This window comes from Erythrolamprus reginae, chromosome 2 (assembly GCF_031021105.1).
Source record: "Erythrolamprus reginae isolate rEryReg1 chromosome 2, rEryReg1.hap1, whole genome shotgun sequence".
Classification (NCBI taxonomy): domain Eukaryota; kingdom Metazoa; phylum Chordata; class Lepidosauria; order Squamata; family Dipsadidae; genus Erythrolamprus; species Erythrolamprus reginae.
In genome coordinates, this window is record NC_091951.1 from 74,269,674 (window position 1) to 74,282,729 (window position 13,056).

At 37.9% G+C, this 13,056-nt stretch overlaps 1 protein-coding gene across 2 annotated transcripts in view; it reads right to left on the bottom strand.

The window, feature by feature from the left end:
* TXNRD3 (thioredoxin reductase 3) overlaps window positions 1-9,695 on the bottom strand; it is a 29,803-nt gene extending 20,108 nt beyond the window's left edge. Inside the window, exon 1 of one of the 2 annotated variants that reach the window (XM_070738361.1) lies at window positions 9,399-9,695. In XM_070738361.1, the coding sequence (XP_070594462.1) occupies window positions 9,399-9,521 (123 nt within the window). In that variant the 5' untranslated portion in view covers window positions 9,522-9,695. Of the gene's footprint in view, window positions 1-9,218; window positions 9,360-9,398 lie in introns of those variants that run through there. The other variant, XM_070738360.1, reaches the window with a different exon arrangement.
* Between the last annotated feature and the right edge of the window lie 3,361 nt (window positions 9,696-13,056).

Below are 13,056 nucleotides of genomic sequence, written 5' to 3' on the forward strand. Positions count from 1 at the left end.
AATTTTGGTGTCATCCGTCACTTTATTCCCAAACTTTGTGATACGTGTATTTCATTATCTTATTCATTCGAGACACTTAAATGTAATGACCACTGAAATTTCAATTGCAAGAAAGTGAAATGCCCGAAAAGAAAAACAGTAATGTTTAATAATTGAATTACAAGTGAAATTTAAGATGCAAAAAGAAATATAAAGGGCATAAGAACAAACCAAAATGCAGGAACCAAGAATTTCAAGACGAAAACTCTGAAAGTAAATTAAAATTCAAGGAAAGTATATATTCATGCACAGTATAAAAGGGGTTAAAGACACAAAGAAATTTTTTACAGAATGAAAGCAACAAAAACCAGAGCAACAAATTAATGTCTAAAGCTGAAGAAAAATATATATCTACACAAATGTTTACACGAAGAGCACAACTAAAAATTTAAAACATAAAACAGGGAACCAAAATATAATATTGAACTGGAGTACACACTAAAAAAGTACAATACAAAGAAACACACAAAATGTTTTAGAGAGCACAAAAATTAAAAAACAAGGCTGAAAAGTCAAACTGGAACATGAAATCCAATGCAAGCAAATACAATGCTAAAAGCTCAGACAATTATTAATGGAAAAAATGTATTTACAGAAAAAGCAATAAATAAATACAAAGAACAATGGCTGCCTTGTGCTTGGTGAGCTGATGTCAATTTCTTGATGTCTGGAACCATTTTTGCTAATTGCATTCTTAAATCACTTCAGAGATCTTCAACATGTTCCTTGACTTAAGAAAGGGTCTGTTGGAGGGTGATGAAGCCCCTCTCCACTAAATAAGTTGAAGTGAAGGCTAAAAAAGCAACTCAACTTCTTCCCAAAATATTGGGTAAATGTTCTTCATTTTCATCCAAAAAGCTTCATAGTCGTAACTCTGAAAATGTGACTGGGCTTCACAGTCATATTTCAGTTCTGTCAGTGGCTCTTGCAGTTTGGGATGAAGTTGTGCAATGTCCCAAGTGGGCATTTCCAGATTTATCAGATCATAGGATCTAGTTTCCATATCTTTCTTTAGTTGCTTCATGTGGCAGCAAAAAACCCCATCCAAATCTTCTGATTGGAGTTCACCAAGGCTCAGGAACTGATACAGCTCCTGGCGACTCATATTACTTGCAAGAAGGTTCCAATTTGGAAATAAATGAGCAGATTACTCACTTGGCCTTAAGAAAATTGATGTTATCTCTTTGCAACTTTACAGTCATTTCATTCAGCTTGTCAAAAACATCAGCAAGATAAGCTATATTCGGATGTCAAAGTTTAAGAGAACTGCTTTAGACATGGGTCAATGGATTCAATAAATTTGACAACTGTATCAAAATGTTTGGGAATGTTTGGGGAATCACTGCAAGGACTTTCCTTTGAAAGTCATCTTACTTCGATGTGCAAAAGGAGATGTTCAAACTCATCATTTTCTTTACAAAGCTTGTGAAAATGTCAGTTGTTCAAGGCATTTGACTTAATTTTATTCACAGAATTAATGATGCAAAGTAGAGACTCATGCAAATGGTCACTCAAATTTTTTGAGACAAGGTGCTGTCTATGAATGATGCAATGGACAGTTCTAATTCCAGGTACAACCGATTTTAGATGAGCTTGAAATCCACGATATCTTTCAAATATGAATGCAGCTCCATCGGTTGCACATGCCACAATGTTTGTCAAAGGGATGTTTTTTTTCATTAAAAAACTCTTCAACTTTTTGAAGAACCTTTTGTGTCGGTGGCTAAATTTTGAACAAATAACAATTCTTCCCTGATCTCTTCATTTCCATTGATGAAACGGACATAAGTCGTAATAATAAGGCTTTATTTTCACAAATCGTTGACTTGACAATCTGCATAATAAATTCTGTATTTTTCAAGGTGTCAATAAGTTTTTCTTTTACATCAGCTGCCATTTCATCAATTCCTTTTGATATAGTGTCATTGCTCAAAGGAATCAATTGTGCTTGCGTTGGGCACCAACATGGTTGCAACAATCTGTTTCACTGCGGGTAAAATCAGCATTTCTCTGATAGGTTTGCCACAATTTGCTATCAACAAAGATACTTCATAGGAACAAATGAGCTCCTTGTTGGCCTTGAGTGACGATTTTTCAAATGATTTCCCAACAATGCTGCAATCCCTCAAACTTGGCCTTTAAGGATTGGCCAGTTTGTCAGCTTTATCCAAATGAATTATTACCAAATGGTCTTTCAGTTGAGAAGGCTTCATTGCTTCATTTGAAAATGTTATCTCACAAAGAAGACAAAATGGAAGCTGTACGATGGAAGGAGATGGAATGAATCCCAATTTTAGGTATTCTGTCAAATATTGTCAAACCTTCCTCTTCTTGGCCATGTTGAGAGGCCTTTGAAATGAAAGGCACTACTTGCAAATAAAATTTTTGACTGTGCTGGAAAAACACACATGGACATCGATAAACCTAGTCTCAACAGTTACGTTGACATTACAGCTGATGTCACAGGGGACAGCAACTCAGCATGTGATGTTTCGGAAGAAGCGCCCCCCTCTCCATCACTGTCCATTCTGGTCAATGGCGTGCCACTGTATGGGTAGAAGCTGCTGTGCAATGTGCATGAAGATAAGTGATGTGTATTCACATTGTACGCTGTTCTATACTGAAGCTCTCTGGAGGAACATTTGAAAACACAATTCAATCCACAAATAGAAACAAACCTGATATTTTCTACTGACAGATATATAGCAATTTACTCAGAGATGGGTTCTGAATTTTTTTGCTACCAGTTCCCCCTATGAGGATTCCTGCATCTGGACCTTTTGCAATCCCCCAAAGGATTAAAGGAAACCAGATTTCATACAGCTCTGAACCCTTAAGGCAAACCAAATACAAGTAGTCCTTGCTTAATGGCCAGCTGCTTAGCAAGTGTTCAAATTTATGACTGATCTCAGAGCTACTTTATTTTTATTTATTTGATTTTTATGCCACCTTTCTGCTTAGTCAGGACGGCTTACAATATGTTAGCAATAGTACTTTTTAACACAGCCAGCATATTGCCCCCACAATCTGGGTCCTCACAATTCTACTTGACCTGTTTTTGGAGTTTCAACAGCCATATGCTCACGCATGGGGGGGGGGGGCTCACGTTTATGACCAGCTACAACATCCTACACAGTCATGTGACTGAGGTTTACTATGTTTTTCACCAACAATTTCTTCTGGTTTTGCTGCTTGTAACGTACATCATTTAGACACACCATTTCAAAACATTGCTGCAGGTACACTGTCTGAAGAAACGCAAAATTTACACACACACTCCTGACAATTCAAATAATGTACAGTATATCTAAAGTTTCACATTCATACTATTACTTTAGGCTGAGGAAAAAAAAGTGGTGCATTACTTTTTGGGTGACTCTTGTATGTTACAAGCAGCATGTCGTCATTTCTCACAGCAGAGAAGAAACTGTTGGGAACATTCACAAATGTTTGTGTATAGTTTATGGAGAATCTGCAGTCGACAGAAGTATGGTTAGTCACTGGGCACAGAGGGTGAGGCCATTAGAAGAACAGAGCAGAAGAACAGAGGGTGAGGCCATTAGAACAAGGAGTGCTACCGACAGGGCATACATGCCCTTGCGTCTCACTGGAGGAAGGCCATAGAACGGGATGGAGATTACGTGGAAAAATAGGGAGTATAGAAGAAACATCATTCTTCCTTGTGTGTAAGTTTCATTGTGTTCAATAAATAATTGTTGAAGAAAAAAATGTGGTGCATTACTTTCTGGGCGACCCTTATAGTTTAAGTGATCATAAACTATAAGCTAAAATATGGTTAGAAGCTAATTTCTACAATTTTTTTCAAGCACAAGTAAGAAATAACTTGATTTAATTTCATAGCAGAATTAGAATGTAGGATTTTTAAGTAGCCTAATATTAAAAGGTTCCAAAGATAAAATATGGGAAGATATTCACTACTTAGACTAGGAAAACGTTATCATTTTGTGCCAGCACACTGTGTATTACAGATAATTATAGTACAAGTAATGCAGGCATTACTAATGTAAATGGAAGAGAACTAGGAGGGATAGTCTATGGTTTCATCTCCATACCTAAAAGACACAGTATATTATCGGAGATGATACTGGTCAAGAAAAATTGCAAACCAAGCATATTGATAAATAGCTAAAGGAGATGGGGTAAAAGTATTAGTAGCAAGAAAACTATTGAAACCTTTTAATTATGGGAAACCAGAACATTGGAAAATCCACTATCAAAAATAGAAAGGCTGTTAACTGAAAAACAGACAGGAAAAAGTTGAATGCAATTTTTGTCTTCTAATGCCAAAATACTATTGCTGGCTGAAAAGAAATGGAAGCAACTGAAGGCTATGATTGAAGACTTCTGTTGTTGAGATTACTCTAGCTATACATGATTTGATGAGTTCTATTCATATCTTGAGGGTACCTTCCATTTCTGTACTTTTCGTCAGAATTTATATATGTAAGAACTGGGGAAGATTCATGAGACTGAAATATTGATGATAATTCACATCAATACTACTCTGCTCACGTGGTGATTTGAAAGTTGATTGGAAATTACTTTGGTGGGAATAGTTAAGATGGACAACTCGGAAGAATCTAGAAAACCTTGCAATATACTGTGGACGTAAGTTTAGCAGCCAAAATACATACATAAATACGAGAGAAAAGCAATTCAATATAATTTAAGTACAGCTATTTTTCTATAATTATCCAGTGCTGCATATACAGCATTGTACCATTCATGACCATACCTATGGATTATGAAAAAATTAACATAATAAAAATAGAACTATAAAAACAATTATCATGTCTCTCAGAAAATAAGACCGTGTGTTATATTTTTTTGAACTCTGAAATAAGTGCTTGATTGTCATGTACTCAAAAGCCCAATTGGGCTTATTATCAGGGGATGTCTTATTTTGGGGGAAACGGGGTAGACTTTCTTAAGTAGATTTGGAAATAAGAATTTCTAAATTCAACACATGCCTATCTATTCAGGACATTTAACTGATTTTATTTCAAATCTTCAAGAACATTTTGAAGGTAATAATATAACCCCATGGTTTTTTTAGTACTAGGCCAAATAAACATTTATTTTTAATCCAATCAAGCCATCAGAAAGAAACCTCACTTTAAAAGGTTTTTTAATGTCATTATTAAATGAATAAGAAAGATCTAATGGAGAATCTTTTTAATTGAATGCAAATAAGATTCAGTGGAATCCTATCTAGGAAGGAATTTATACTATCAGTATTAGCAAAAGGTCTGCGGCTCACTATTTTGACTCGGGAAACACCTGCATATCCTGAAATCTTTTAGTATAAAGCTTCTCCCAAGGTTATTTCACAACAAGGAGATTAACTGTGTTTAGTTGTTTTAATTTGTACTTATTTATATTTAGATCCGGTTCCACCTGTAATTTAAATGTAGCCATTCAGAAGTGAAGTATGAAAAACTTTGTGCCCCTTTGATTTATTTATACTTTCTTAAACCTAATATTTTTCTTATTCAGTACAGTATTTCTTCCCTATATTGCCTTTTGAGTTGACATTTCAATAAACTATAGTATTTTTTCCTTGTATAATTTCATTCTCTTTATCCAGCTCATTTTCTACTTCTTTAGAGATAATGCAAGATTAATATATTCTAGTCAAATGCTTATTCACATTAGGTCCTGTCAAGGATATCATGATGGTATTTAATTACCACAGAGTTGAATTTCCACCATGACTCATTATATTAATGTCTTCCTAGGCCCACAATGATACCCAACAGAGTGAAGCATCATATTAGCGAGGGTTGTACAAGGCAAGCTGTTGTACAAGGAGAGTTACTCAATAATAAGCTGTTTCTTTATAATTTCCAGAATTTCTTTTATATAGAGTATTAGTTTTACAAATTAGTCATAATTAAAACCTGCAACAAGCAATTATTAAATTAATGGAATCATATATGTGTGTTAGTAATTAAAACTCCACTTCCAGCAATAGATCAGAATAACATTGGAGAAGGGATTTATCATTTCATTTCATCAAATCTGTTTCTCTGGAATCTATTTAATCATATACTTATTTGTCTAAATTAAGAACATTTACATAAACTACAGCCACAATCGATATTATTTCCATGAAGAAAATCTCTATCTCAACTACTTGAACTTAGGAGTTCAGAAATGATACACTAAAGGAATTTTTTTTAAAAAGTATCTTATTTTATAAACAAAGGCAAATATACACGTCCCAGGATATTATTGCAGGATCCAATCAGGGTTGGTTTCTGGGATCAATGGTTTAGTTTCCTGAGCTTTCAGACTTCTGCTTGAGCCCATCCTCAGGAAGTTTCTCTCAGAGGAATGATTGAAAGGCTAAATCTCTGGTTCTGGTAACAAATCCTGGCTGGATCCTATCGTATTTTAAACCACGCCTAATTACCATTATTTTAAGCGTGACAAATAAGCTTATTTAAATACAAGTAGAATTTCATGTGTGAATTTGCCCAATGGCAAAAAGACACATTTTACGTCCTTTCAATAAAATTTATTGCCAAAGAACGCGCAGCACAGCATTCCTTAACAAAGGACTCAGAAATCTTGGCACTGTGACTCCACCTGGGCTTTTCCAATTGAGGGCAATGAATGAATTGGCTCTTTAGACAGAACTTGGTAAGGGCAAAGGGGATCTGGTCTTTTTCCAATTTGGTCTCCCCAAAAACCGTCAGTGTTGTCTCCTGGCACTGCTTGGACAAGTCCCCATAGGGTTTGTTTTATTTATTTATTTTTTGGGGGAGGTGACTTCAAAATTGACTGAGATATCACAGCCATTAATGAGGAATGTTTGTGAGAATATATTTATTAATTTATTTATTTATTATTTGGATTTTTAGACCGCCCTTCTCCAGAGACTCAGGGTGGCTTATAACAGAAAAATACATAAACATGATACAATAGAAATCGAAGTTAAACTAGCCCAATTTAAAACTAAAATCCTAAAATCCATTTTATTTATTTGATTTTTTTATACCACCCTCCTCCTTAGACTAAGGGTGGCTTACAACATGTTAGAAATAGCACTTTTTAACAGAGCCAGCATATTGCCCCCACAATCCAGGTCCTCATTTTACCCACCTTGGAAGGATGGAAGGCTGAGTCAACCTTGAGCCGGTGATGAGATTTGAACTGCTGATCTGCAGATCCAGCAGTCAGTTTAGTGGCCTGCAGTACTGCACTCTACTCACTGCACCACCTCGGCCCATTGAATGTACTACGTCCAAATATATTATTATTATTATTATTATTATTATTATTATTATTATTATTATTATTAATTAGATTTGTATGCCGTCCCTCTCCGTAGACTTAATGTTTTAATGTTTCAATAGGGGGTTTAACTAATGTGTTTATATTACGAGTTGTTTTTACTTGTTGGAAGCTGCCCAGAGTCCTTCAGGAGTTAGGTGGCATATAAATAAAATAAAAAAAATAAAATAATAAAATAAAAAATAAGGTCTCACAGAGTCGGCCTTCCCCAGGTCCCGTCAACTAGACAACGTCATTTGGCGGGACCTAGAAGAGCCTTCTCTGTGGGGGGGCCGGCCCTCTGGAATCAGCTCCCCCCAGAGATACTGTGCCGCCAGGCATGGGGCCCTTAGACCCTAGCTGAGTGTTAAGTATGTCTTGCTGTGTGAATGGGAATGAATGATTTTAAATGCCATTAGGGTTTTAAAAGACTTTTAGCTATATTAATTAGATTTTTAGATATGTATACTGTACAGTGGAACCCCGACATAAGAGCTGCTCTACTTAAGAGCAACTCGAGATAAGAGCTGGGAGGGGAGAGATATTTTTGTTCTACTTACAAGCCCAAATTCGAGATACAAGCGCCAAGGAGCTGTCTCCTGAAGCCAAACGCTAACTTCCGCGTTCGGCTTCAGGAGACAGCTGCGAAGCGGCGCGCGTGTTTTAAAAGGTTGCAGCCGGCCTGGGGGGCTCGGGGGGGTGCTTGCAGCTTTCTTTCTTGCTCTTTTTCTTTCTCTCTTTTACCTTCCCTTCCTCTATTTCTTCTTTTCTTTCTCCTTCCCACCTTCTTCCCTCCCTCCCTTCACTCATTCCTCTCTTACTCTCCCCTTTCATAAGTTTCCTTCCTTCCTTCCTCTGTTCCTGTCCCTTCCCTCTTTCTTTCCTTCCTTCCCACCCTCCGTCCATTCATTCACCCATTCCTCTCTTGATCGCTTAAAGCCGGTCCCTGGTGCAAAAAGGGTTGGGGACCTCTGTCCTACAGGATTGGGTGGCAGAGAAGTTGAACATATGTAAATTTAAAAGTTTAAGAAAGTTTACAAGTTAAGTGAAAGAAACTTCATTATTCATTTATATGTACATGTACATTTCTTCATTAAAAACATGTCTTTCTGCATAATTTAGACTAACTTTGTGAGTTTTTTGAGGGCTGGAACCAATTAAAATTATTTACATTAATTCCCATGGGGAAAAGTCGTTCGAGATAAGAGCTGCTCGACTTAAGAGCCCAGGTCCGGAACGAATTAAACTCGTATCTCGAGGTACCACTGTATATTGTTTTGATATGTTGTGAGCCACCCCAGGTCCTGGGAGAGGGGTGACATACAAATCCAATAAATAAACTAAATAAGTCAAAGTGGTGTGACATTGCTTTTTTTCTGAGTGTGTTGGCCACCGTGTTTCAAAGGGTAACAAAGCCCATGCTCTTAAGAGTGATTGGCCCAAGGTCAACCAACTGGCTTATTGCCTAAAAAGGGAAACCAGAATTCATGTTCTCTTTCCTGGTGCCTGCAATCGGTATGATAAAAGTTTACATTGCCCAATTATTAACTTCGGAGCCTTAACCCGGACGCCCTATTGTGTCACTTTCTTCTGCCGGCCGGCCGGCCCGCCCGAGCCTGCTTGGCGCGAAAACATTGGAGACCACAGCGAGGAGGGCCTAGCCTTGCGTCATATACTTATATAAGTATATATACTTATATATATACTGTATATACAAGTCATATACTTATATGCAATATACAGTACTTATATACACCCCCCCACCCCCAATTCCTCCAGATAGCGGAAGAGATTGCACAAGGCCTCCGGGGGAGAAGAAATAGCTCACGAGGGAGAGAAGAAGAAGAAACGGGAAACAGCCAACGGAAGCGAGCGCGTACGTGAATACGTGTGTGCGAGGGCTTCATACGAGGAGACTCAGGAGAGCCCCCTGACCGACCTGATACCCGGCAGGAAGCGAAACGGCGGCCTAAGGCGGCAAGACCGGCCCGGCGGGACCGTTGCCACGGCAACCGCTCCTTCCTTTCTCCCCCTCCTCCCCCCTCCCCCACGCGACTCACCTTCCTGCAGAAGGGGCAGTAGCTCTTGCTGAAGATCATCACCCGGTGGGTGCTGATCAGGCTGCGGACGCGGAGCTTCAACGCATTCGGGTCTGGGAGATGGACTTGACCCGGAGGCGGCATGGCGGGGAGCCTTCGCTTAACGCACACCCCACCACCACTACCACCACGGCAGCCGAAGGACCGCCGGCAGGATCTCTCAATTGTGCGGTCACCTCCGTCTCTAGCCTGCTCGCTTGACTCTCGTGCATGCGCGGCCGGGTCTCCGGGAAGCCCCGCCCCATAACTCCGCCTGTAACTCCTCCTCCTTCTTGACCAATGGGAGAGGCGGGAAGGGCGGGGGTGTGTGGGGAAAGGCGAGGGTTGACTCGACGTTTCCGAGAAGGCGAAATCGCAGGAGGCGAAACCGGAGAGGGCGGCCGGTTGGCTCGCCGCACGAGGGCGGCCAGATGGGAAGCGAAACGGACGGCGGCGGAGTTGGTCATTGGCAGTGCCCTTTCGGGTTTCCGAGGCTCCTGAAACGAGGAGATACGGTCGACGCCCCCCACGCCATCCGAGTATAAATTGTGGGAGGAGAACAATTTTGGGTTCTAGCTTCCGTCCCGGAATAACTCCCGTTTGATTTCGGATGGGTTTTTTAAAATTTTCCTTTCTCACAATACAGTACTCAAAAAAATAAAGGGAACATTCAAATAACAAATATAAGAGGCGTGCATAAGTGTACTAGAGTGCCTTCCGTCTACTGTCCTATTGCTCTCCTTTATCTCCTATACCTTTCTTCTATTCCTTCATTGATATGTTTTATTCCTATATCTTCTCCTATTCTTTCATTGATATGTTTTATTCCTATATCTTCTCTTCTCTTCTTTCTTAGATATATTTTACTATTTATTTATTTATTTATTTGTTCAATTTTTATGCCGCCCTTCTCCTTACTCAGGGCGGCTTACAACATGTTAGCAATAGCACTTTTTAACAGAGCTAGGCAATTGCCCCCACAATCTGGGTCCTCATTTTACCCACCTTGGAAGGATGGAAGGCTGAGTCAACCTTGAGCCGGCGATAAACTATGTCTATACCCACTAAAACCCTCATTGTGTATTGGACAAAGTCAATCAATAAAATAAAATAAAAATAACACATCCTAGATCTGAATGAATGAAATATTCTCTTTGAATACTTTGCTCTGTACAAAGTTGAATGTGCACAACAGCATGTGAAATTGATTGTCAAACAGTGTTACTTTCTAAGTGGACTGATTTCACAGAAGTTGGATTTATTTTGAGTTATATTGTGTTGTTCAAGTGTTCCCTTTATTTTTTTGAGCTGTGTACTTGGGTATGAAATGGGAACTTACTTAATGTTTTGAAGTTTGGAATTTATTTTATAACTGGCTGGAAAGGAAAAATAAAAAATAGATGACTTAATGCTATACATAATGTATTGCCGTGTTTAATGTTTTGAAGTTTGGAATTTATTTTATAACTGGATGGAAAAGAAAAAAAGTATATATACTGATGCTTAGTTAAAGAATGACTATAGAGTTTTATAAGTTTGGATATAATGGACAGATGTATTTACTAATAGATCAATAGGTAAAAACTAAAGGAAATAACCGAGAAGGATCTTGGAGTCCTAGTAGATAACCATTTAAATATGAGCCAGTAGTGTGCAGTAGCTGCCAAAAAAGCCAACACTGTTCTAGGCTACATAAATGGGGATAGAATCAGGATCAGTGTTAATACCACTTTATAATGCTTTGGTAAGGCCACTGTTGGAATACTGCATTCAGTTTTGGTTGCCACAATTTAAAAAGGATGTTGAGACTCTAGAAAGAATACAGAGAAAAGCAACAAAAATGATTAGGGGACTGGAGGCTAAAGCATATGAAGAACAGTTTCAGGAATTGGGCATGGCTAGTTTAATGAAAAGAAGGATTAGCGGAGACATGATAACAGCGTTCTAATATCTCAGGGGTTACCACAAAGAAGATGGAGTCAAACTATTCTCCAAAGCACCTGAGGGTGGGACAAGAAGCAGTGGGTGGAAACTAAACACAGAGAAGCAATTTAAAACTAAGGAGAAATTTCCTGACAATTAGAACAACTGATCAGTGGAACGGCTTGCCTCCAGAAGTTGTGAATGCTCCAACACTGGAAATTTTTTAGATGTGGATAACTATTTGTCTAAAGGGGATCTTGCCCAAGCAGGAGATTGGACTAGAAAAACTCCAAGGTCCCTTCCAATTCAGATTATTATTATTATTATTATTATTATTATTATTATTATTAAATACAGTTTATATGAATTATATATAAATGAAAATTTAGTGTTAAGACAATTTACTGGAGTTTTATATACATATAAAACTCCTTGGAGTTTTATATGTATATTTGTAAATGTATTATTTGTTTTGTTTGATGTTTGTCTTTTTTAATGTCTATTAATGTTTATTCTCAGTAAAATTTTATTTAAAAAAAAGAAAAATAAATGGGAACTTACTTGACATATACCCAATTACAAGTATACGAAAGAACGCCCTGCAAACCATTATGATTGTACTATACAGTACAAACTTTTTGGGTGTGTATTGCAAATAGAAATAACAAGTAATCCAGTATAAGGAACATGTGAGTTTTTTATTTGATTATAAAGAAGAAGAGAAATCCTCTTGTATCTAACATTTTTGATGGTATGGTCTCTAAAACATGGAAAGATGTTTTCAATTGAGGCTTTCAATATATTTAAAGATGTCTTTTTTTAAAAAAAAAATATCTCTGTTTCTGGGTTTGATAAGATGATCCATGCCTGGTTGCAGGATTTTTCCAGATGTATTCTATATCCACAATAATTGGTACTGTACCTTTAATAATGACTTAGCAGTTTTCAACAACTGTGTGTACAAACCAAAATACTGCTGTCATGTAAGTGTGGAGGGAGTTGAAGGAGAGTCTGAATAAGGAAGGTTATTTTAAATGAGCAAGCTTCATGCTACATACAAATTTCTGCATATCATTTGTCTGGGGTTTTTTTTTAAAAGAATCCCAGAATGATTCTAAAGATTTAGAAAATGAAGTTAAATTTATATTCTAATCATTAAAACTGAAACCCAGGACAGGAGAGGGGCTGGAATATGAGGGGAAAGACAGTCTAAATAGAAATTTCAGACTAAACAACAGACCAAAAATGACACATGTACTGGAAACATTATCTTTGATTATTGGAGAGCTAAGCTGCAGTAAGGCCAGCTTTGAAAAAATTACTACCGGTGCCTTCACTTTGCCAGTGGTAGCACTACAAATAGAACCATTCAAGGGTCTCCCTAGGTTACTGGAGTACAGGATACCTCTAAAAGTCAAGATAAAAAGAAAGAATCTCCACAAAATATAGGGTGCCCAAATTGCTATGAAAGAGCCATCTGATCTTAGCATGGGGGAGTGGGCACATGAGGAATATGTTTTTTCCAGTATTTATCACGATGCTAGAGAGAAAACTTTTTTATTTTATTTATTTGCTTATATTCTGCCTTTGTTTGTTTTTAGAAATACAGTGATCCCCCGATTATCGCGAGGGTTCCGTTCCAAGACCCCTCGCGATAATCGATATTTCGGGATGTAGTGGTGCAGAAGTAAAAACACCATCTGCGCATGCGCGCCCC